Raw genomic sequence first — 27,119 nt, 5'->3', positions numbered from 1 at the left:
TAATGACAAATTTTATAAAGTTCTTAAATTTAAGTTTCCAGAAAATCAAAAAGTGGCAGTTCGGGAGAATCCCGTTAATGCAACATTTACTAGAAGGAACTGTAACAATAATTACATTAGAAAAGTTCCTAGTTGTAACGTTTTAGCTTAATCTGGATAATCCACCTTCACGTGATAAATTGCAGTTGATCACATGATTTGACAGCGCACGCGCAGTTGCGACGTCACAAGGCAAACACGCTCTGTGCACAGAAGCCGCAGTGTGTCTCTGTCAGGAAAGGAAGTGGCTCTCTGAAGTGACTCGACCGCACAGTGTTTCGGAAAGATAGTAACTGGGCAGTCCTACTTTAAGACTTCCACCCCAGACTAAATAAAAACGTTTAAAACCAGCGCTCTCTCATATCAGTAGGACGTAAAAACTGTATGTAAATTGAACCGACGGCATTTCAGACAATAACAGGTAACCGACGTCTTAAAGTAAGTTTGTTCAAGGTTTTATTTATTTAACTTGTTTATTTATTTATTTATAGTAACTATCTCACACTTGAATATGTTACCTTTGTTTGCAGCGTTGATATGCTCTATGCTATGACTTTGTCTTATAGAAGTTTTTTACAGTGTACGATTATGAACGTTGATAATAAATGATCTTTTGTCCTCGCTAAGGTGAACGGACTTGCACCATCTGGAAGAATGAGATTCATTGCAGTTTCTGTCATTCTTTGTGCTGGATTTTTCTGGCCAACCTTTTCCCATCCTCGGTATGTCACGCAAATACATCCTAGATAAATGTATTTAACGTTATACATATTGATCAAATTTAAGTCTGGGTGCAGTCACAATCAGTATTGCACAAGTCCTGTTTGTATTTTCCCTTCTTTATTGAACAAGATACACTTTAGGTTACAAGGTAAACATTATATACAATACAAGATGTTTGAAAGGGTAAACATTAGTAAACTATTTATACATACGCAGGCTTTTTAATGACTTTTTACAGCAATGATAACAGAACACACAATACCTAATAAATTCAGGTATTTTTGTTCAACTAGAAAAAAAAAAAAAAAACGGCTCATGAGTTAGGAATCTTAACTACACTAGTCATGCTGACTTAAATGCACTTCTTTCCCAGTACTTTTTAAGGAAATGTTCTAAAAATATGTTTGCGGTTTGCATGTGAAATATTTGCACAACATTATGACTGTAATAATAATAATTATTTTTTTTTAAACACTATGGTAGTATTTGGTGTACTGTTTTTAATTATTTTATTTGATTTATGATATTTAAATTATACTACCACATTGTCACAGTATTCATTATTGTAAACCAATAAAAAGTATAATAATGAAAACCTAAATTTATTGAGAAGTACTATTCAGAATTTACAAAATGAGAATTTGGTGCATTACAGCTAAAATAATTTTGTTAATGATCTTCAAATATTTGTATGCCCACTTTAATGGTTTTAATATGCATTTGATACTGTGACCACATTTTCTGCATGTACACATACAAATGAAGCCATTTTTTGATTCCATGTTTTGTGCAAAAAGTTTGTCAAATTCTTATTGTCACCCTGAAGTCATAAATAATGAACTGACTGCTTCTTTTAGGGGAGAATGGACAAAACTCACCCTGACCCAGCACTGGCCACAGACATTTTGCAGTGTAGTGTATTGCATTTACTTTCCATTGTTTTATTGCCATTACTGCAGGTGCACCACATATTGCTCCTCCACTGGGGATCGGGAGATAAATTGTGTTGTTTTTCATTTATAGGTGGAAAAAACTTGTACAACAAATATAAGCTTTTGGACTCTTCATGGATTATGGTAGGTTTATGATAAGTGACTATATAGTAAAATTGTTTGATTGCAATGCATACTGGATTAAAAAGAAGGTAAAAAAAAAAAAAAAAAAAACATTAAAGAGTATAGATTTGTAATATCTGTTATATCATATTGGCTAAATATCTGAAGTAATGATTACAGCCAACGACTTCAGGAAGACCTTTTCTGCAATCGCTTAACTAATCCACTACCATAAACAAATACATTTCCTATAACCAAAAACACTACTACTATACTATACTATACTATACTATAACTATACTATACTATACTAATATAGCTTAAACTTTAAACTTGAAATGCAATATTGTTGACTCCTATGATAAACTGTTTGTGATGTTTGGATAAAAAGGCCTGCCAAATGAATGCATAATACACTTTCCCCATATGTTTATATTGGTGCAACCCTGGTTGTCATACGATCTGAATAATCATCTGATAATGATGCCAGTGATTGTAAGGATGATTATAGTTTGTGTCAGTAGAAATGTTTGTTGTTGTTGCAGGCCCAACTCTGGCATGATGTGCAATACATCCTGGCATTTTAATGCCAGTTTGATTAAGGTAATTTACTTGCCTTGCTCGCCCTGTTGAATGTCATATATTTTAGCTCAGAGGACAAGTGCTTGACGTGTTGTATATGCATGTTTCTCAGGACTTGATACCAGAGATGAAAAAATATTGGCCAGATCTAATAGAACCTTCCTCCTCTGAATTTTGGTATGTTTAAAAACTTGCAAATGTACTTTTTATTTATTTATTAAAGTTAAAGCAAAAAAAAAAAAAAGACTTTTATTGTGTTGTTGTTGTTGTTGTTTTTTTTTGCTTAGGAAATATGAATGGACAAAACATGGAACCTGTGCTGCAAGAGCAGAGTCTCTGAACAGTCAACATAAATACTTCAGCAAAGCTCTTGAGCTGTACCACAAGTATAACCTTACTAAGTAAGTTCTTGGTTACCTGATTTTGTGGCTTTCCAGTAGAGGTCTACACGGAGGAGCCGAGACCCGAGGTCCCAATCTATTACTTTGGGTCCTGGATCTGTTTAACAATGTGTGTTATACCCAAGTTTATCAGACTCGGAGAACGCCCGACCGTTATCAGAGTCAGTCAGCTCTGTGCGTGTGTTGTTTTGTAACTTTCAACTTGTAAAATTAGGATGAGAAAAGTGTGAGTCGGTAATTTGAAACAAGGTGGAAAAAAAACAAAAAAAAACGATGCAATGACTTTACCTTTGGCAAGTGGCTTTTTTATTTAGAAGATGGGACTTGTTCCACCATACCACGCTTTGCAGTTTCTCTAGTTTTTATAATAATATTTTCATTATTCCATTATTCCATTATTATTATTATTTTATCTATCTCTTTTATCTATCATATAGTATATATAAGTATTTCAGGTACATTAGGAAGTTGTGAGATGGATACAAAGCAAAAGATGAGAGTACCTGTAGTTATAAATGACAACTCTTTCATCACACACAGACATTATGCAACACTTCAGTTAAAAAGTAACTAATATTATAAAACTGACTCAAAATTCTGATTGAAACCTCGTTCAAATTAAAGGGTTAGTTCAACCATAAACCAAAACAACACAATTATACACAAATCAACAAAAATTAAATATATAAAACAACCAAATTAATGAAAACAACCATAAATATAAAACTTTGTAATAATCCACTAATCCTCAAGTTGTTCCAATCCTGCATGAATTTCTTTGTCCTGTTGAACACAAAAGAAGATATTTTGAAGAATGTTGGTAACCAAACGATTGCTGGTAGCCATTGACTTCCATAGTATTTTTTTTTTCCCCATACAATGGAAGTCAATGGCTGCCACCAACATTTTTCAAAATATTTTCTTTTGTGTACAGCAGAAGAAATAAAGTCATAAAGGTTTGGAACAACATGAGGATGAGTAAATTAGGGTTGCCCCCTAATATTTGACTAATCGTTAGTCGACCAGAAGAGCCTTGGTTGACCAAAAATATTTTAGTTGCTTAGTTAGAAAAACTATATTATTTAAAAAAAAGTCCACAGGCGAAGTCACACAGTCCGTGATGGACAGATTGTTAACGCTTGGTCTTTGTGGTAATACAGTACTCAGACAGGACATCAAAATGCTAGACTATCATTCATCAACCTCAAATATGACTTGTCATCTGAAATATGTAAGTATTAACTTTACATGGCTGCTCAATCTAATATTATCCTAGAGAAATTTGTGCTATTCAAGTGTCTGTACGGAGTGTGGAAGCTGAACAGTACCGCTCACTGCATGAGATGGAGGCACCGATGCAGTCACTTACTCATAAAATACTTCCTTAGTTTCATACATACAAAAAAAATAAAAACAAAACAAAAAAAACAAACAAATCATTGCGGTTTGTAAAATAAGGAAAGCAAGCAGAATGCGCTTTCTGCCGTCTCGGTCTCTGTGAACTTGAGTGCGAAACTCCATTGCCTTACAGACAATAAAAATATATCTATAGAGAGTAAAATGTCTACTTTTAAATTAACCAGTTCAAATAGAGAACAAATATTCTCAGATTATGTATCCATATGAAACATGCATACAGGGGCGTCCACTACTGCGGAGATGACGAGTCCGTGTCAGTGTCTCCGACTTCACCACTTCACGCACTAGTTTATCAAGAAATTATAAAATGTTAATGCAGTCTCCTTACTGTTTTCCCTGACACATTCTTATTCATTACTTCTCCCGGTGCGCTGTGGCAAGCTATATGCATGTGCTTGAGTGCTTATTAGGCTATAGGAAATTAAAGGCTCATAATAATGATTTAAATGGTTTATTAATAAAAATGTGATTAGTCGACTAATGCTTAAAAGAAACGACTAGTAGTCGACCAGAAAAATCCTTTGTCGAGGGCAGTCCTTGAGTAAATTGTGACAGAATTTTCATTTCTGGTTGAACTATCCTTTTAATGTAGCAAATAACAATGCTGCTCGGCAAGCATAAACAATTAAAACATTGATTAATATTGCATGCTTTAATAACAAGTTTGGGACACATCCCAAGTAAAGCAGTCCAGGCCATAATGGCTGCATAGTTATAGGTACATTGGTATAAACACTACCGGTTAACATATTTCTGCTATTTCACATAAATGTCTTAACCGGTAGCATTATACCACCCAGCACTAGTTGGCACTGGTTTCCTCACGAGTCTTTTGTGTTTTCAGTGTTTTAAAGGACAACAGAATCGTGCCCTCTGAGCAGTACTACACTGTGAGTAGTTTCATTGACATCCCTGCTGTAATTATCATTTAAGAGACACTGAACTATATATGGTTCTTTGAAGATGAAGTAAATATTTTTCTTTGACCTTTGACCTGAGAGGTAGAGCACGTAGTCTGTAATTAATTTATATGTATGTGTATATATATTTTTTTATATATTTAAATAATTCAGCAGCTTGGGTTGCGTTAGAGTTGTTTACTGTAATGGTTCAGGCTGCTGTTTTCTGTCCCTGTCTGTGATTACATGAATGATATAATTGAAGTAATGATCAGGTTAAAAATTTCCCAAAAGTATCATCCCCAAAGAATCTTTCTAAAACACTGTGTGCGTTATTGTTGCCAAGCTGCAACATCAGCATTTCAACACTCATAGCCTGACGTCTTGCAATCTTTAGTTGCGTTTTTTCAACTTCTCTATTTTTGGGCAGAAGTAAACAAGAATCTTGTGATTATGGTGACCTGTGGGTAAGTGTGTCATATTTCCATTTTTTTTTTTTTTTTTAAAAGCTGGATGACGTGGAGACAGCCATTACTAGCTTCTACAATGTGAAGACAAAGATTCAGTGTGTCCATCCAGGAAAGGTATGAATGAAGAAAGACAGAATATACTGAATGTAACCTTTTCTACATAATATTTAACTATCAACTTTTACAACTTTGTTGCCATGAAAACTTAAAACTTAACAGCTCACTTAATATATACTGCAAGTTTTAATGAACTATATGTTAGCTTCACATTTCTGCTTTAAAGTCTTTAAAAAAATTTCCCAATGTAAGTACTTTAAACTTCTCCTTTACTTCTGAAAATACGAGCTAAGTCAAATATATTTTTGTTGTAATCAACATAATTTACATTTATCGCTTAACTGACTCTTTTATAGGGATGCACAATAAATATCAGCACGCTACTTAATGCGCATCTCATCAGTAAAGTCGGTTCTGTAATCAGTGGTAAATCTCTTCATGTGCGTGCTTTCACATGGAGAAGCATTTACTATACAAATATTGTGCGATATTTATCGTGCATCCCTACTCTTTTATCCAAAGCAACTTATAATAGAGGAACATATTCCTTTATGAAAGTCTATTTTGATTTCCTCATGACTTGATATCAATTGAGACTGATCAGCTCAGGACAACAGTTAGATGCACAGTGACCACAGTTTGCCTTCAGTTTTGCTAAGGTGAAATCTCATTTCTTACTGTATTTCTCAGGGAGGCCAGGTTCAGGTTTTGGGCCAAATAGAGATCTGCGTTGACAGGGATTTCCAGCTGATCGACTGCGAAAAGTCAACCGAAGAAATCTGGAGCAATGACATCCCCGCAGTGGCTATCAGTGGCCAGTCAGAGCTCAGCGTGTGTGATCACTCCATGCCGATCTATTACCCCCCAGTGCCAAGCAGATCATAGAGGTGGGCAACCCACTGAGCATAACAAGAAGAGAATACATTATGTCTGAAATGCTGGAAACAGTTGAAAATATTTCCTGTTTATATTTGCACATTAAACTCCTTTGTTGTTTTAAATGGTGATGCTGGAACAATCTAGTGAAGATTTAAGGGTGTCACAGACTGCTGTATTCTATGGTTACTGGGTTAATTTTTTTATTGGTCTTACTGATTCATACTGCGGTCTTTTTCTCTCTTTTTTTTTGTGTGTGTGTGTCCTTGGGTGAATTTCATAAAAAAATGTCCAGATCAAATTTACCACAAAATGTCAAGGAAAGAAAATTATTAATTAAATGTGTTATACTTTAGGAAATGTTTTTAGCATTATAACACAATTTTCATGATGCATATCCCACTTGACCACTGTGCATCTGGACATTTTACTTTTCTCCAATTCACATTATTCGAAATGATTATCATTTAGTAGTACAGTAGTTTTATTACACTAAAACCAAAAAAACAAGTTTGATGTATAAATGTTCGACAGTATAGATAATATACCACTGTTGTGTTCATAAATCAGAAAGAATTTTTTAGCAATGTGCTATTTCCATTAAAAATTACAATGCAATAATTTCAGTGATCCTTGAAGCAAACCAAATCTTTTTATTTTAAGTCTTTGTATTTTTCTTTCAGTCTAATTTAGCTGTATTATTCAGTGTTTAATATATTTCATCTGATAAATTTGTTATTGTGAGTTGGATTGAAAGAGGCCATTCATGCCTTAATTTGCGATGTTAATTTGTAAAATATGTGGTAGGTTTGGAGCTTTGGGCCTAATGGCAGCAGTTGCACATAATGCACATTTAAGCTTCTGCCGCTGGAGGGCAGCACATGCATTCTGCCAAAAAAAAAAAAAAAAAAAAAAAATCACAATGATGTTGTTTACAGATATGTTGCTCACATGTACGTTTTATGGTAGTGGACTACAGGGGAAAAAATTACTATTTGCACAAAATGTTCCGGTAAATAAAGAGTGTCTTTCTGGCTTTTAAACTGTATTTCAAACAGTTATTAGATGACAGCCATATCAGATGTGGGCATTTGATATGCAACTCAGCTTGTGAAAGACATGCCTATTCTTTGATTTTATACTGCTGGTCATAGACTTTTTATACAGTAGGTACAAAGGTTTGTCACTTTTACAGTATTTCGTAAATGCCTCACTTAAACACCAGTAACTAAAATATTTTTGTAATGCAATGCCAATTGAATAAATACAGAAAATCACATATTCCTGTGTGTGTTTGAATCTTGGTTGTTTTGAAAACACCATACATGTCCACACTGAACTTTTTGTGTGGCAGTTATTACAGGCCAATTCATGTGGCCTTCAATTTGTGTCTCTGCAGTTTCCTTGTCTTGATAGAAACAACAACCGCATGTTTAAACGATTTCTGGAGTTTTTTATAAGGCCATTTAAGTGTTTCTGACTGCCACTGCCCTGCATTAGGCAATGTGTTCAGAAGGACTTCTTCATTAACCTGTACACATCTCTTCAACCTCATAACCATATCTGTTTTTGTAATGCAAGGTTGTTAAGATGTTCACTGATGATTTTCTCACAGTTGGTATTTCCTGTTGGTTCCACACTACACTAACTCTATTTTTCCCACAACAAGGAGCAAAAGTGAAAGAGCGCATGTGGAATGTGAAATTAGGAGGTTTAAAGTATATAAGATGTTGACATTAAACCTTCCAAACAGTTTGACACCAAAGCAGAAAAAAAACTGAGAATATGTGCAGCTATTTGCACCGTCTCCTGATCTGTGGTGCAGAGAAATGAACCAAACCTTTTTTTTTCATCAACATTTTGTCTGTTACATATAGATGAATATAGATGACTGTTCAAAAATCTAATAAGCTGTAAATGTAGGAAGCATTTTAAGGCATCACTTATACTGTGAAGACATCCAAAAGGTGGAAATCTTGATTTTCTATACTTTTTTGTGGCAAGTTCTCAGTCAGTATCGTATGTATTATTTGCGTAGAAGACAATTCTATGATTGAGAAGCAAGTTATTTGAAATCCACCCTACAGTACCTGGGGATTACACAGGATAAAGAAGTTCTATGTTTATTTCTAAAATGTTAAGTATTTTCATTCTAACACCAATCTGTATTGAAATCAGTTGAGAATGGAGTATATATATTGTGATATTAGTATTAATATATTAGTACACACACACAAAATACATATAAATAACTACAAACCCGATTCCAAAAAAGTTGGGACACTGTACAAATTGTGAATAAAAACAGAATTCAATGATGTGGAAGTTTCAAATTTCAATATTTTACTCAGAATACAACATAGATGACATATCAAATGTTTAAACTGAGAAAATGTATAATTTTAAGGGATAAATAAGTTGATTTTAAATTTCATGGCATGAACACATCTCAAAAAAGTTGGGACAAGGCCATGTTTACCACTGTGTGGCATCCCCTCTTCTTTTTATAATAGTCTGCAAACGTCTGGGGACTGAGGAGACAAGTTGCTCAAGTTTAGGAATAGGAATGTTGTCCCATTCTTGTCTAATACAGGCTTCTAGTTCCTCAACTGTCTTAGGTCTTCTTTGTCGCATCTTCCTCTTAATGATACGCCAAATGTTTTCTATGGGTTAAAGATCTGTACTGCAGGCTGGCCATTTCAGTACCCGGATCCTTCTTCTACGCAGCCATGATGTTATAATTGATGCAGTATGTGGCAATGTCATGTTGGAAAATGCAAAGTCTTCTCTGAAAGAGACGACGTCTGGATGGGAACATATGTTGTTCTAGAACTTGGATATACCTTTCAGCATTGATGGTGCCTTTCCAGATGTGTAAGCTGCCCATGCCACACAAACTCAAACTCAACACAAACATGGCATCCTATTTTTTCCAAAAAAGAACTTCAAATTTTGATTCGTCTGACCACAGAACAGTTTTCCACTTTGCCACAGTCCATTTTAAATGAGCCTTGGCCCAGAGAAAACGCCTGCGCTTCTGGATCATGTTTAGATATGGCTTCTTTTTTGACCTATATAGATTTAGCCGGCAACGGTGAATGGCACGGTGGATTGTGTTCACTGACAATGTTTTCTGGAAGTATTCCTGAGCCCATGTTGTGATTTCCATTACAGTAGCATTCCTGTATGTGATGCAGTGCCGTCTAAGTGCCTGAAGATCACGGGCATCCAGTATGGTTTCCCAGCCTTGACCCTTACGCACAGAGATTGGTCCAGATTCTCTGAATCTTTGGATGATATTATGCACTGTAGATGATGATAACTTCAAACTCTTTGCAATTTTTCTCTTAGAAACTCCTTTCTGATATTGCTCCACTATTTTTTGCCGCAGCATTGGGGGAATTGGTGATCCTCTGCTCATCTTGACTTCTGAGAGACACTGCCACTCTGAGAGGCTCTTTTTATACCCAGTCATGTTGCCAATTGACCTAATAAGTTGCAAATTGGTCCTCCAGCTGTTCCTTATATGTACATTTAACTTTTCCAGCCTCTTATTGCTACCTGTCCCAACTTTTTGGAATGTGTAGCTCTCATGAAAATCCAAAATGAGCCAATATTTGGCATGACATTTCAAAATGTCTCACTTTCAACATTTGATATGTTATCTATATTCTATTGCGAATAAAATATAAGTTTATGAGATTTGTAAATTATTCCATTCCTTTTTTTTTACTCACATTTTGTACAGTGTCCCAACTTTTTTGGAATCTGGTTTGTAGTACATGTTCACAAATTAACTAAATCAATGGAATAAATTAGGTTCATTCATATGTGAAAAGAGCTCTGCATGTTTCTTGAGAGTGGTCTGCTGGTGGACAGTCAGGGCTGAGTCACCACTGTCCTTCAGGCTGAAAGAGTGATGATGAGTAAGAGCTTTGTGTGTGTAGATCTGAAGCTGTGTCACTGTCTCTTGACAGTATTTTTGCTTTACTATCTGAAGATGAGGGACCCTTTGAAGTTCTACAGAACCCCTCAGTGGACAGAGGTCTGTTCCTAGTGAGCTGTCTACTGCCTAAATAGGATGCTGTCTTATAAGGTAGCAACGCAATGTGTCATACAAATACACTGTATACATTAAAGTATTAGCATGTTAAGCTAACAATGTAATAGACATATAAAAGAAATACAAATAGAACACAGATATTGTAAACATTTGAATTGAAATTGAAAATGAACTGGAGTAAAAAGTGTGATAACTAGGCCTTTATGGAGCTAGTATTTGTTTGTTTGTTTGTTTTTTTAACAAAAAAAAACTCTATTTCATTGATAACTTAAAGGTAATGTGTTACTTTAGTAGTTAAAGGGAAACTCCATCCCAAAATGAAAATTTTGTCATTACATTAATGTGCTACCTCCGACACTGTCAATATGCAATGTTTAATTGTTATTTAATACATTTTAATTATTTAAAGGAGCTGTATGTACCCATGGGAAGTCGTGGCCTAATGGTTAGAGTTTAACTCCTAACCCTGATGTTGTGTGTTCGAGTCTCGGGCCGGCAATACCACGACTGAGGTGCCCTTGAGCAAGGCACCGAACCCCAAACTGCTCCCCGGGCGCCACAGCATTTGGGTAAACTGGCAGTGGGTGGGTTTCACAAACCAAAACAAACACCGACATTCCTCCCCCATTGCACATTTTCAAAGGACAATAACTGATTGTAGCATTGTTTTTCAGATAAACAAGTATGTTAACTTAGCATGTTTCTTAAATATCTGCAAACATATTAAGTTTTTTTTGTGTGTGTGTGTGTGTGTGTGTGTGTGTGTGTGTGTGTGTGTGTGTGTGTGTGTGTGTGTGTGTGTGCTTTAGTAGAGTCAAAACCTTACATACAACACCTTTAATAATGTTTTATTAAGTAACAGAGATGTTACTTAAAATATGACGTTAAACACAGAATGGTAGCAGATATACAAGTGAAATAAGTTGTGCACGTAATGAAGGTGTGCAAACATCTTTACACAGAAACCTGCCAAATTACTGTGTTTTTATAAATAAAGTAAAGAAGTGGCTTTTAACAGATTATTTGCAAAAGTGAATGTGTGGAACATTTTTTTCCCCACTTTTTTTTTTTTTTTTTTCACTTAACAGATCTGAACATGTTTATGTTATGGAAGGTCACTGTAGACAATGTCTGCTCTAGATTTCACAGTATCTGTCCTGCTGTAAAAACCACAAACCCTATAAAAACTCTAATTCCCTGAAATCTAGTTAACCTCACCTAATCCCTTAATGGTAAATCATAGACAATGAGGGAGAGCTTTGAAGATTTTCAGACAAATCCTTTGGTGAACTAGAAAAATGACATAAAATAGAACTGATTTCCTCATCACTAAGATTCTACAGGAACTGGATACCAATTTCCGATGCTGGTTATGAACAATTATTTCATTTGTTCACTTTGTTTTTGTAAAATTAGCCCACATCCACAAATAAGATAACAACATCTAAATTAGTACAAGGATGGCTGCACAATGGTTCTTTTAGATCGGGGTTTTCAACCGTTTTCAGATACTTTTGCAGCCCAACTAATATCTAAGAATCACCTATATAGCAATGAATAAATATATATTTTTTTAGAAATCTCCTTTCTAAAGAAAACTTATATGAAGTTTTACTTGAATCAAAAGATCATTTTATATTTATTATCATGCACTATTAAAATCAGTAATTTATTTATTGGTTTATTCAGTTTATTCATTATTAATTTAGCTGGCAAGAGATGGAGGTTCACTTAAAAGCTCAACTCGACTTTCCTTCTGTAACTGCCACTCAAATTTCTTTTCATTTATCCTATAGTAAAGAAGTTGGGATCTATCTGTATCTGTCAGAACACCCTAACAACTGCCTAGAAACCACTCAGTAAACCTCATAGCAAGGCCTACATTCCCTCAAACTTCAAATGTCTTTTTTAAGAATTCAAACAGCAAGGCCTTTAAGCTTGTCAAGCCGATTTTCAAAGCTTGTCTTCTTTGTAAAAATTCTGATAATATCACAAAGAAAATAAGTATGTCACAGAATTATGATGTATTTGCATGTGTACTTCACATTATAAACATTTTATGGATAGAGAGTGAAAATAAATTTCCATTTTACATTTGTATATATAGAAATGTAACAGTGAATGTATGAGAATAAATGTCTGCTGTTGCATCCATTCTGTCTCACTCTTTAGCTCTTTCTTAGGCAGTGTGTGTGTGTGTGAGAGAGAGAGAGAGAGAGAGAGAGAGATTATGTCAAAAAAGACTGAATTAAACAAGCTCTCTCCTGTCTGATGGATTACTTTCGATATGAATGGAAGCAGCAGTGCACCTGTAAATTAACCCGTATGGAGCAGTGACAGACACAACGGGTGGAGTTCTTTCCGGGCCTTTATCTCTTCTGCCAGAACACCATCACTCATGGATGTGCAGCATTCACCAATGGATTGAGAAGGCCTTTGAAATTCCAATTCAGCTCCAGAATTTTATTGAGGCAGCAAACTGGGTGCAGAATTGTAATCCAAATTTGAATTTAACCATTTATTATGTACAAAAGGTTATTTATTGCCATTGATGATTCCATGAAGAACCTTTAACTCCATAGAACCTTTGGTTACACTTTATTTTAAGGTGTCTTTGTTACAATTACACATTTAGGTACTGAGTAATATTAATTAACTACAAGTAATTACTATATGTCTAGGGTTAAGGTCTCTGCACACTGAGTCTGAAATTTTTGTGTGCAAATTTTCGAAATCCCACAAATTCGTCACAGAAACCTTGCACACTGAGTCCAATGCGTATTAATTAATTCGCAGAACAGTAGTAGGCCTACTAAATGGAGTCTTCAAGCACTGAGGATGATTTTGTTGTCCTCTCGCTTCTTAAAAAAAAAGGAAAAGAAAGGAAATATTGGGTCCATCCAATCCTGAGATATAGAGAGGACGAAGAGGCCCAGGTAATTTAAAGTTTACTTCAGGGTGTCAGTAGCTTAATTTGATGATTTGCTAGCGATACTAGAGCCACATAAAAAAAGAAGACCACTAATTTCTGTGAACTCAGTGAGACAAAGTGGATGAATTGGACAATTGCCATTCTGGATTTTGGAGTTTGCTTGTACGGTGGCTCTGAACTGTCAAAACACCACGGATTCAAAAAATGCAAAAAATCGAACCTGATCCGTTTTTTTTTTTTTTTATGACGGACGAATATTTCGGAGGCAGTGTGTAAACGTGAGGTCGTATTTAGTTTTAACGTGTGAAAATTTTGGACAAAATATTCAGACTCAGTGTCTCAATGACCTTTAGGATAAGGGTTTGGCTTAGGGTCAATTGCATGTAATTATGCACAATTTATTGTTATTTTTACAATAGGTACGTGTAACAATGACACCGTAAAATAAAGTGTTACCCAACCTTTCCTTTGCACAAAATGTACTTTATAGTGGAAAAAGTTTCTTTGAAAAAAGGATGGGAAAGGATATTCTTCACACTGAGAAAAACAACAACAATTCATTAAAAGGTTTGGGGAACAAAATGGTTCTTTTGTGAAATCCCTGCAAAGATTTTTGGAACCTTTATTTTTGTGTAAAAAAAAAAAATAAAATAAAAAAAAATAAATAAAAAAGGGGTGTCACTTTAACCTGTTCCCAATTCAGAATAAGAAATAAAAACATAAATGTGACACAATATGTATAATAAGGATTCCTTGACTGTGATATATAGTAGCATTTATAAGATATTAAGTTGAAATGAGAAAGGCACATTGTGAAATATAAATCTGGAGACTTAGAAATTGTGTCATATTTGTGTCAAGTTGCAAATATCCCTTTTTTCCATATGGGCTTTGAATTCAATAAAGTGTAAATTTGTACAAATTTGACAGACAGGAAACAATTATCTGGCTACTGTTCTTTGTAATGAAATCTTATGTTTATGCACACTTATTTACAGTTACTGAGATTATTCAAAGCTTGCTTTTTCCCTTAAATAGGCATGTGCTACCTTTGGAAATTATTAAGCACACTGGTCTTGGTATAAACAAACTACACATCATTGCTTGAGCAAATATTACATTTTCATAACTAGCATTTCTTACATTTGCTGCTTGACTGCAGAGCTGAGTATAATTTACAGCATCCGTATCTTTAAACCTCAGGGCTATTACAGTCAGACAGTCTACTTCTAGCCCCCACAGGCACATCACCCCACAGCAGGAGTTGCACCCCACACACCATTACACACATTAGCAGCTATGATAAACACACTCCATTCTAACATAGTGCAGTGTGCTTCAGTGTGCTCCACTAAGCGCAGGTGTTCGGCACGGAGGCTTTTATGCTGCAGGATCAGTGTGCAGGGGACACCTGTAAAGCCCCCTGAAGGACCTCTCCATTTCTCAAGGCTTGTTTAACTGTGCTAATTGGCTTTTGTCTGCGATACATTGCAGGTCAAAGAGTTGCACAGTCCTTTGGTCTTTTTTTGAACATGATAAATTAACATTGCTGTGTGAATCATACAATGACTTTCAGTAGTGTTGACTATTTTTAAAAGGATATCAGCTTTTAAAAAATCATTTTAAACACTGAGGATTGTCTTGTGTTCCTCCACTTTTAATCAGCCCTTAAAATGCTTAAACTGTCTGACCTCAAAAAGGAGGACAAACCGTTGACTTACAAAGAAACAAATTTTAGACTTAAAAATATTTAAATTAGTGCTGTCAAAAGATTTTGTTTACATAATATATGTGTGTGTGGTGTGTATATTTAGATGATATACTTAGTATATATTTAGAAAATATTTACATGTATGTTATATTTATAATCATATAATTTGTTATATATAAATATACTTAATATATAAACATAACATTTTTTCTTAAATATATACATACATGTATGTGTGTAGATATATATATTATTTTGGATGCGATTAATCACGATTAATCGTTTGACAGCACTAATTTAAATGAATACATTCTCATGCATAAACAATAGTAATCTAACTCTAATCTAAAATAAAGTGCTAAGAAAATTAATAAAACGATATAAAAGTTGAATTAGGGTGACGTTAACACCAAAAAGGATGTAATATGCTGTGACACCAGGATAAAAACGATAAGGCAAGGCAAGGCAAGGCAAGTTTATTTATATAGCACATTTCGTACACAATGGTAATTCAAAGTGCTTTACATAAAAGAAGGTAAAATAATCATGAAGAAAAATAATAACAAAAATAAAACAAGCAATTTTAAAAACATAAAACAAGCAATTCTAAAACATTGGAAATGATTTAAAAATTGACTTATTTAAAATGAATTTAAAACAGTTAAAAATAGAAAATGATTTTACATAGAATACAGTGAAAATGTAAAATACACTGCAATCAATTCGGACATCGCACAGTGCTCATTCAACAAATGCACAGCTAAACAGATGAGTTTTGAGTCTAGATTTAAAAGTGACTAATGTTTTAGCACATCTGATCTCTTCTGGAAGCTGATTCCAACTGCGGGCGGCATAGTAACGAAAGGCGGACTCCCCTTGTTTTGTGTGAACCCTTGGTATTTCTAACTGACTCGATCCTAATGATCTGAGTGGTCTGTTAGGTTTATATTCAGTGAACATATCCGCAATATATTTTGGTCCTAGGTCATTGAGTGATTTATAAACGAGTAAAAGTACTTTAAAATCAATCCTAAATGTAACTGGAAGCCAGTGTAAGGACCTAAAGACTGGTGTGATATGCTCAGATTTTCTGGTTCTAGTCAGAATCCTGGCAGCAGCGTTCTGGATGAGCTGCAGCTGTCTAATGGTCTTTTTGGGAAGGACGGTGAGGAGACCATTACAGTAGTCCACCCTGCTGGTGATAAAGGCATGAACAAGTTTCTCTAAGTCTTGACTGGAAACAAAACATCTAATTCTTGCAATGTTTTTTAGATGATAGTATGCTGATTTAGTTACTGCTTTGACATGACTACTGAAACTAAGGTCTGTCTCCAGAATCACACCAAGATTCCTGACTTGATTTTTAGTTGTTTGTCCCCTTGAGTCAAGGTATGCATTCACCTTGAAAACTTCATCTTTGTTTCCAAATGCAATAACTTCAGTTTTTTCCTTGTTTAACTGAAGAAAGTTCTGGCACATCCAACTATTAATTTCATCAGTACATTTGCAGAGGGAGTCAATGGGGCTGTAGTCATTTGGCGATAAGGCTAGGTAAATCTGGGTATCATCAGCATAGCTGTGATAGGCAATTTGGTTCTTTCTCATTATCTGACTTAGTGGGAGCATATACAGGCTAAACAAGAGCGGTGCCAGAATTGAGCCTTGTGGGACTCCGCATGTCATGGACGTCCACTTAGACTTATGCTCTCCTAGACTCACATAATAACCTCTCCCTTCTAAGTATGACCTGAACCATTTGAGTACCATCCCAGAGAGCCCGACCCAGTCTTCCAGTCTCTCTAGTAGTATGTTATGATCGACAGTGTCAAACGCAGCACTGAGATCTAGCAATACCAGCACTGATATTTTGCCAGAGTCAGAATTTAAGTGAATATCATTTATTATCTTAATGAGCGCTGTCTCTGTGCTGTGATGCAGTCGGAAACCAGATTGAAAATTGTCCAGGGATCCATTTGAGTTTAAGTATTTGTTCAGCTGATTAAAAACTACCTTTTCTATAATTTTGCCTATAAAAGGAAGATTAGATAGTGGTCTATAATTGCTCAAAATGGTGTTATCAAGATTGCTGTTTTTCAGGAGGGGCTTAACAACTGCAGTTTTCAGGGAGTTTGGAAATGTCCCAGAAAGAAGTGAGGCGTTCACCACTTCTAAGAGATCTGCTTCTAAACAGTTAAGCACACTTTTAAAAAAGATGTGGGAAGTGTGTTAAGATAGCAGCTTGACGATTTTAGGTGCTGCACTATTTCTTCCAAAAATTCTGCTATCAATTGCTTCAAAAATAGACATAGTATCTTTTTGATATTGCATCCAGATCTGTCTGACCTCTGCATTACTTGAGGATGTGCTAATCGCCTTCCTGATATTAATGATCTTCTCAAAAAAAAAAAAAGTAAGCAAACTCATTGCATTAGCTAACTGAGAGCATTTCACTGGGAATCTGACTTGGGGGGTTTGTCAGTCTCTCAACAATAGCAAAAAGAGTACGAGTGTTGTTTAAGTTACTATTTATAAGGTTTGATAAGAAATTCTGTCTAGCTGTGGCTAGTTTCACATTAAAAGCATGAAGGCTGTCTTTATAGATGCTATAGTGAATTTCAATTTTCGTCTTCCACCACATCCGCTCGTCTTTTCTGCATTGTCTTTTCATAGTCTGAACTGCTGTTGATCTTCTCCAAACTGATTTCTGTCTGTTTGTTTTCTTACTGACTATTATTGGAGCAATATCATCAATAACATTCTTAACTTTTGAGTTAAAAGAATCAAGGATAATATCAACAGAGTCTGCAGAAATGCTTGGTGTTAGAGATATAGCCTCCATAAACTGCACACTAGTGTTCTCGTTAATGCATCTCCTTCTGACAGAGACAGATCTAGATTCAGTGGTAGCAGAGATCAATATATCAAAGAAAATACAGAAGTGATCAGATAGTGCTACGTCCTTAATAACAATGGATGAAATGTTTAGACCCCTACTGATGATTAAATCTAGAGTGTGTCCACCTTTGTGTGTGGGTCCATGCACATGCTGAATCAGATAAGATAAAAACAATCTGTAACTTATAATGAAGTGTTGAGTTCCCAAAGTGCCTTTCAAAGATGCAAAATCTATGTTTGGAAATCACCCAGTTTTTATGAATTTGTCAATAAATCACTGACTCACCCAATTTGTTCAAAATTCTGAATCATTCAGCAATGAAACATCACAGTAACAGTTCTGCTGTGAGTCAGTTTAGAACTATTTTTCATTGGCAGAATAGAGCAAGAATAGTCAATATTGACAATATTATGTCTAAAATGTACATCATTCAACAATTTATTTATTTGTCTGTTAATTATACACTGGATAAAATATATGATCTACAGTAAGTGGACAAATGAGCATCCGGCTGAAGGCTGCACTGGCAGGCAGACATGATACTTCAAAACAGTAGGGCTGTCACAAATATTAGTTATTGTGATATCTCCCAAGTTCACATAGTCTATCACGTTATAGTGATGTTCCAGAGAATATTGGCTTACAGCACCTTCAAGAATGGAGAGTAATTCACAACTTGAAAGCTGCAGGTACCGCCAGGTGTCTGAAGATGTCCCTGCTCAGCCTTTCAAAGCAAGATTAGCCAGTGAGGACATGTCAGTCCTTTCTATTTATAGAGCACAGCCAGCTCTGATGACTCATCACCTCATTTAGCCAATCAACATAAAACTCACAAAAAAAAAAAAAAAAAAAAAAAAAATCAGTCGGTGTAGGTTTTTTTTTTTTTTTTATATTCTATTTGACAAATTAGGTGTGGTGAAAATTTTGTTGGATATTTCTCATTTGTAATAATTAAGAAGTACTCAACAACTGCTTATAAATTAGTAAAGCACTGTAAATGCAGACATGCCTTTTATGCAGCTTGACATAATAAAGTCAATGAACCAAAAAAAAAAAAACAAACAAACAAAAAAAACCCAAACTAACAAAAAAAAAAAACAAAAAAACCTACACACAACCAAAGGACATAAACTAAACACCACTATTAGAGAACACAACATGTTTTTAACTCTAAACTGTTCAGGGGGGTTGTATCACTGCAGTCTCTTGCTCCCAGCACAAAACTCCCTGCGGCTAAAAAGAGCTACGGTCGGAGCATTTACCTGGTAGAAATGCTATAAACACTCCATGCATCGCAGGAAAATTCATTTGAACTGATTCAGAAAAATAATGACTTTCTGTGTTTCTATGCTTAGCATGTGCAGGATGATGATGCATCAGCCAATGTGTTGTTATAGTAAAAAAAAAAAAAAAAAATAGAAACATTTGCTAATTTAGTTGTTATAGAGTAAAAAGATATTCAATTATTCACAGAGGCCATCTTACTAATTGGGAATTCCTAGCAGAACTTATGAATGACTTCTGATATAATTCTAATATATATTCAATTCTCATTAATGTAAAATACTAAATAATTTTACTCCAAGGATCTAATTTAGTCTTTTTGCTTAAAAATATAAACTTTATTTTTTACTCCACAAATCTAAATGCGCTGATGTGTCCACAGATTCCTCATAAAAAAATAAATAAATAAATAAATAAGCAGACATAAAGATTTTCAGGGTCATTAACATATGATGGCTTACCAATAGTCCCCTCGGCATATTAAGCTGAGATAGAACAAATAATTTTAACATTAAAAATTGACACCCTTCAGCTTTAAGGAGCTCAGTGTTTGGGGAGGGTTCTTCACTACAGCCTAAATGTGAAGGTGGTTCTGAGGAGGACAGCTCCAGTCATCTCCGCCGAGCCACAACCGAACCACAGCGAGCAAACGTCCCAGAACCTGCATGTTTGGCTCTGTCATGGCCTCCCCCCTCATAAGTGAGCATTATGGATTAGTGGAGGGCAGGCGACTGTAAATCCCCACTGTTGTGCTGATCTGGATTCAAACGCTGGACAGATAAATTGTCATTTGAGGATAGTAGCAGGCGAGCCGGGACAATGGATACAAACATGCGCAAATTTACGGTGAGAAGATGGTTTTCCGTGTACCTGCGCAGAAAGTCGCGATCCAAAAGCTCCAGTTTATGCAAACTAGAGGTGGGTATCTCTTCATTTGCTTGGTTTACCAACCTGTGTGTCTTATTTCTTGAATTAAAGGTGTGGAGTGCTTGTAAACAATGTCGAAATCTGACGGTTGCGGTATAAAGTTGGGATGAAGTGCGAAATGTGAAAACGTAACGGCACATATTTCAGTGTTCAGTGTTGCCAAGATTTATTAACAAAGCTCTTATTTTGTTATTTACATCAAACATGCAATGTATTTTCGATTTCTCATAGGTTTTGGTTTGAAATAGCCTGAACTGAACTAGTCAAAGAAAACCTATAGGAATGTGTAGCGTAGAGAATTCCCCATAATTTGTAACCCATCCTGAAGGATCCTAATGGGATCAAAGAATCCTAATGCTAAAATCAAATAAGATCCCACTGCTGTTCTTACATTATTTATTGTTTCCTTTTGTATGTTGTGTACCTTTACACGTTGCATGTATTTTATGGGGTTAACTGCAGCAGGAAATTTTACAAAGCTGTAAGAGTTTTGAGAGTTTCTTTAAATTATTGTGACATACAGGAGCATTTTATCACGGGTTTATAAAGCCTTTGGGACCCTAGTTTGATTGGGACTTGACACTGACACTGCAAAAAATAAAAATAAAATAAATTAAAATATAATATTGCACAATATTTTACATATTTTATAGGTAAAAACAACATAAATGTATTGCACATAAACCATCACATTTGTTTATGCTGTGTATAAAAAAAAAAAAAATAAAACTACATAAAAACAAACTAAAAAAAAAAAATAATATATATATATATATATATATATATATATATATATATATATATATGTATGTATCAGGTAGATTGAGAGTTATATATGGTGCATTTACTCTGATGGTGTTTTTTTCTCTGTGTAAGCAAAACTCTACACTCTTATTATTATTTACACTCTACACTAATTATTAATTAATGGTAATATTTTTATTGCCCACAATTGCTGGAGAGCTTTTTGTGTGGCCTTCCTTTGTATACGACCTGTTATTATCAGCACATTTTAGTCAAGAAGTAAAGAAGAAAATACTTTAACAGCTGATACTACATTATACTGTACTGTATAATAAATTTGCATTTACAGTTAGAGTCTTTACAATATACTTGTCAAAATGATTTTACATTATGCCTTTAACAATGTCACTGTATTTGTATAGTTCTGCCAGTTCTTCCAGCCACAACATCCAGTATTTACTCCAGGATTTTTTTTTTAATAGTATAATGCATAATTTTAAAGTATAATTAGGCTCAATACTGAACTACTTTTATAAATTTGATTTAATTATTATTATACATTTTTATAATGACTGCAGTGAGATTCTCATCAGAAGCAGTACACACCAATCTAGACACAAGTAGAAGCAGTAAGCAACAGCATGTCCTGGTTAGATTTCTAACAGCTGTGGACCCTTCGTCATTCAGTCCTGTGTTGTTTTTGCTGAACCCTCAAATGTCTGCTGGCAACAATGATCAAACCTGACAAACCTGTCTCTCAGTATTAATAGTTAAGGCCTCAGAAGAGTTGCATTCCACCAAGCATCTTTGCCCTTGCCCGAATGTCCACTGGATGATGAAATGGACTCAATTTTTATGTCTGTTGTTTCTGGTACCTGTACACTAAACTGTGTGTGTCTGGAATTATAACGATTGAACACATTTAGTCTAGCAGCTTGTGTTAGAAATCGTGTTCAGTTTAGCATCTCATGGAAAGGTTTGTGTGTGTGTGTGTGTGTGTGTGTGTGTGTGTGTGTACTAGCTTGTAATTTAAGCACTTGTTAGTTTTTGTTTCTTTATGGATTAAATTTACTTTGTCTTTTTGCAATATTTAAGGAGAAAAACTTTCTTTTTCAGTGTTAAGCAGCTAAATGTTTGAATGAATTTCTGATGATTTAAAGCTCCATGCACCACTGAACTTGACAAAACTCTAGACACAGCCTTTTGAAATGATCATGGAATGTTCTATGATTGAAATATTGGAAATCCATATATGCTGTTTATTTTTAGATTAGGGAAGTACTGCATGTACTGTACTCTACAAACTAAATGACCACATTTAGCCTACATCATTGTCATTAAGATGCATATTCTGAATGATGTTTATTCTGAAAAGATGTTTGCTTCAATATCTAATCCAAATTAACCATTGCACGCACACTCTTTTCCCGCTATTATGTCTTCTTATCATTTCACTCTTAAAAATGATTAACATTTCACAATGTTTTTTTCATTCTAGACAGTAATTAAATGAACTCATTATTTCTCAAATGTATTCCTGGCAACAGCATTGTGAATTGTAATATGTGAAACATTAGACTCTCACCTGTCTGTATATGGATATATTTTCATTTATTTGAATGTTTATCAAATTGAAAATCTGCCCAAAAATATGTTTCTTCGATAGATATTTTCAAAACTCTCCATAGCACAAACCATGTTCAGATAAGCAGTTTACATGATGCAGAATTCAGATGAATACAAGCATATGGACCCTTTTCACATTTCTGGGTTTCTCATCGTAGTTGGGTAGGAATAGTAATGGGAGACTACATCAAATATGTATTTTGCATTCACATTTTGCTCAAATAGCAAAAGAAAAACTTCACAAAGTTTTCACGACTTTCAGGGTAAAGAAACAAATACGTTTTACTTTGCTGATGACTGCTGAAACATCACAGTCTGTGCAAAGGGCCCATTGTCAGTTGATTTCATATTTCTAGAGGATTAATCAAGTTATGTTGATCAGGTCAATGCATTTACAGGACAGATACATGACCAAATTTTTATGTGCATACAAACATGGTCAATGATAGTGATGTTTATCTCTAAATGTCTGACACACTGAGTCTATTAGAGAAGCAGAAATAGATGTCCTTCATTCACCTGCTTCAGGTTATGATCCTCAGGCTATAATAAAGTCCCACTGTGTACAAAAGGTATTTTCTACCAACTTAATAAATGTATGTTTTAACTCTAGATTTGAAATGTCAGTAATTCTGAGCATTATGAGTTTAGATGCTCATTTACAGTGTTTTGAGAAGGTCTTGGTAACCTTTACTGCAGATAAAGACAGTCTGCAGTCACAGAACTCTGGAGAGCTGATCATATTTAAACACCAGTGATAAGTATAGTCTGCATATAACACAGCCCGGGAAATGAAATGGCTGGAGTAATTTAGTTAGTGCTAGCACAGGCGCATCACTAAGCTTAGCTTTGAAGTCATCAGGTTTGGCAAAAGCAATCATGTGGAGGTAAAATGATAAGAAGACATGTTTAATTAAATGTGAGGTCAGTAATCAACATTGCAAAATGCAAGACAAAAAGGTCAGTGAATGATGTCAGTCTTTGATGTAATAGCAGACAACTGCCCAATGTGATGCTTACATGCAATATATTGCATTGGGTTTTTAATGTTGTAGTTTTTGATTTATGATTATTTTAAATGAATAGTTCAACCAAAAATGAAAAATTGATAAACTATTACTCACCATTAAGCCACCCAAAATCTAGATGAGTTTGTTTCTTCATGAGAACAGTTTTGGAGAAATTTAACATCACATCACTTGCTCACAAATGGATCCTCTGCAGTGAATGGGTGCCATCAGAATGAGAGTCCAAACAGCTCATAAAACGTCACGATAATCCACACTACTCCAGTCCATCAATTTACTTCGTGTGAAGTAAAAAAGCATTGTAATAAGCAGTGCTTGGTTGCAATAAAGAAATCCATCTAGATGTTTTTAACTTCAAAGTGTTCATTCTGGCTAAAATATGAGTCCTCTATCCATAATATTGCTTTCTCTATTGAAAAAGTCATCTCGTCTGAATCAGGAGAGAAGTATGCACTGTTCAAGCACAATTTACAATTGAAAACACAGTCAAAAACATTTCTAAATGAATATTTGTATAAAACAAAAACAGATAATGGACTTCCTCACTGGAGTAAGCATCATTATGGTTTGGAGAAAACGTCTTTTAAATAAATAAATTTGTTTAGTTTTTTTTACAAACATGGAGGTCATGTGGATTACTTATTTGAATTGAATTCTGCCAAAGTGAGCGCTTGTAAGTGTTCGTTAAATGCGTAACGTTAATTACGTGAGTACAGGTCTGCTCATGTCTGAAAATAATATATGAAAAACAAAATTATTTTACATAACAAAAACATTTTTTTATTTAATGTAAAAACTAAAATGAGTTGTAAAGCTGCAAGTTATTATTTTCATTGTGTTCAGCATGGTGGGCTGCATTTGAATTTGTGACGGGCCGTGGGTTAAGAACCACAGTGTAATAGAAACTTTAATGCTTTGTTTGAAAGAAAAATAATAAATATTAAAAAAAATATATAAAACTTTCCAGACAGAGTAGGCTGACCAGGCAGTGTTTATCCAGCTACAGTAAATCATCCTAGACTAGCGGTTCTTAATCCTGGTCTTTGCGACCCCTCGCTCTGCACATTTTGTATGATTCTCTTACCGCTTCAGGGGTTTGTTACATTCCATAAGTGCCCTGTGAAGTGGACATCACAGGATATTCTGCCATGATTCCATTTTAAAAGAAGCGAGACGTGATTTCTACGCAGATCTCACGATTTCGTTTAAAAAACACTTCACATTTCTATAGTAAGTTTTGTCTGTTTGTGGAGACACTGCCGGCAGTGGTGTAGCGCAAATCTGTGTTCTTAAGTGAAGTAAACTTCAGCCGATTTCCCATGTGCAGGGGGTAGAGAGTAGTGAACACTATGTAGGGAACATGTCAGTTGGAACACAGTTCATTCACAGAGTTCAGTTCTAATGAGCTGGTTATCTGAATCAGGTGTGTTAAACAAGAGAGACGTGCAAAATATGCAGAGCAGGGGGTCGTGAGGACCAGGACTAAGAACCGCTGTCCTAGACCTATAAGCAATCAAGTAAACTATCCACATTCTTTTGTTCTCACCCCTTAAACAAGCTTTCAGCCAGTGAATCCATGAGAATTTTAATCTACAGGAGTTTATGCAATAATTTGTTTTTTATTTTCTGCCAGGAGACACCTAAGAGGATATTAAAGGGATACTCCACCCCAAAAGGAAAATTTTGTAATTAATTACTTACCCCCACGTCATTCCAAACCTGTAAAAGCTTCGTTTGTCTTCGGAACACAATTTAAGATATTTTGGATAAAAACCGGTAGGCTCATGACTGTCCCATAGACTGCCATGTAAATAACAGTGTCAAGGTCCAGAAAAGTATGCAAGACATCATCAGAATAGTCCATCTGCCATCAGTGGTTCAACCGTAACGTCATGAAGCGACGAGAATACTTTTTAGAGTATATAGGCTGTACACAGGCTGCTTACACTCTTCTGTGTCAGCCGCTCGACAAGGATGCACTGTTTTCTTTGAAATCAAATTCTAAATATGCGTAGAAAACATATCCTTGTGTCGCAGCTGGTTTTGACAAAGCTCATCATTCTGAAAAAGTGAGGTGTGCTCTGATTGGCCAGATATCCAGTGCATTGTAATTGGCCGAATGACTCAAGCGTGTGACGGAAATGTTACGCCCCTTAACATACTGTGATGCTGTGTCCCAGCAGGATGAGACTCAGTCCAGCCGCTCTGCTCATGCACATCCCATTATCGGTTCTCTTTTAGCAGTTCAGTCAATGCATTGTTAGGAGTAACTGAATAACTCGGGATATTGGTTTATTTCACGTCAGAGGGAGTGTCAGGCACGTTTATAAACTGAATAACTCGAGTAATTTGTGGATTAGCGCAAACTGGAGTAGGGAACCGTTTTAAACGATTCAGTTCGATTTGGTAACTGGTTCGACCGGTTCACTAAGAAGATCCAGTTAAATAGAACGATTCTTTTACGATCCGGACATCACTAGATGAGACAAAACCAATAAAACCCATTACAAACGAGGCATTTGTTGCATCCAGTGGGGACATAATTACTGATTATAATGACTTATACTGTCTTTTCATGTGTTGCGTATCATGCTGCGTAAACATTAAACCATGTCTGCATTTGTTATCTGAGAAACAACAAACAGCAAGCCTTCTCTACACTGCGCAAAACTCGCATTTGAATCATCATTGAAAAACTCTACACATAAAAAAAAAAATACTAACAACATGCTATTAGTCAAAAAGACTGTCCTCGCAAGGTTGGAACTGCCCCACTTTATAGTAACAGCCTTTGTGCCACAGACGCATTGTAGGCTACTGGTTCAGAAAACAGTCCTCATCCTTCATAAAATGTGCTGCACACATTTGAATATTTGGGTTGAACTGTTCTGGAACAGTGTTTAAATACAACTTAACCACTGATTTATAGTTGTGTCCTCTTTTGGAATGCCAAACAAAGTAGTTTCGCTTTCACAACGAAACACACGGCGTCTCCACAACATGGTGGCGGCGGCAACAGCGAGAATAAAAGTTACGCCTTCTTTCTTTGCATGAACATTGGGTGGCGTTATGCAAATCTTCCCACACAGTGACGTGAACATGTGGGGGTGTTAGAATGAGCTTTTTTAGGAGGGCGTTTTTGACCTTTAACTTTTATAAAGAATATCTCTTTGGATTTGACACTTTAGTCTTTGCAACTTTACAGATCTTCTTTATGCACCAAGTGCTTGTAACACTGTTTCAAAAATTTAAATTGCATCGCATGAGCCCTTTAACAATTCATCATATGGCTAATCTACTTATGCAAGAGCTGAAGTCAAATCTAAGATAAGGTTCAGGCATTCATTTCTATACAGGGATCTAACAGATCTGTATCCATATCAGGTT

The 27,119-nt window shown here is 35.3% G+C and overlaps 2 protein-coding genes across 3 annotated transcripts in view; both read left to right on the top strand.

Annotated features, from left to right (window-relative positions):
- The first annotated feature begins 199 nt into the window (after positions 1-199).
- On the top strand, positions 200-7,800 carry rnaset2 (ribonuclease T2). Of its 2 annotated transcripts, none has more exons than XM_042736241.1 (10): positions 200-460; positions 667-761; positions 1,620-1,674; positions 1,786-1,838; positions 2,363-2,420; positions 2,512-2,576; positions 2,687-2,800; positions 5,064-5,109; positions 5,628-5,702; positions 6,336-7,800. In XM_042736241.1, exons 2-10 carry the CDS (start codon positions 694-696, stop codon positions 6,528-6,530), a joined length of 729 nt encoding a protein of 242 aa, XP_042592175.1. In that variant the 5' UTR covers positions 200-460; positions 667-693; the 3' UTR covers positions 6,531-7,800. The 2 variants fall into 2 exon arrangements, with proteins under 2 accessions (XP_042592175.1, XP_042592174.1); XM_042736240.1 differs by having other exon boundaries at positions 201-477.
- Positions 7,801-19,892: 12,092 nt separating this feature from the next.
- rps6ka2 (ribosomal protein S6 kinase, polypeptide 2) overlaps positions 19,893-27,119 on the top strand; it is a 47,671-nt gene continuing 40,444 nt past the window's right edge. The window contains exon 1 of the mRNA XM_042736237.1: positions 19,893-20,325. Coding sequence (XP_042592171.1) covers positions 20,227-20,325 — 99 coding nt within the window. The 5' untranslated portion in view covers positions 19,893-20,226. The remainder of the gene's footprint in view (positions 20,326-27,119) is intronic.

The sequence above is a fragment of the Cyprinus carpio genome, chromosome B13 (assembly GCF_018340385.1).
Source record: "Cyprinus carpio isolate SPL01 chromosome B13, ASM1834038v1, whole genome shotgun sequence".
Taxonomy (NCBI): Eukaryota; Metazoa; Chordata; class Actinopteri; order Cypriniformes; family Cyprinidae; genus Cyprinus; species Cyprinus carpio.
Note: the sequence above shows the minus strand (reverse complement) of the source record. Positions and strands in the feature narration are given on the sequence as shown.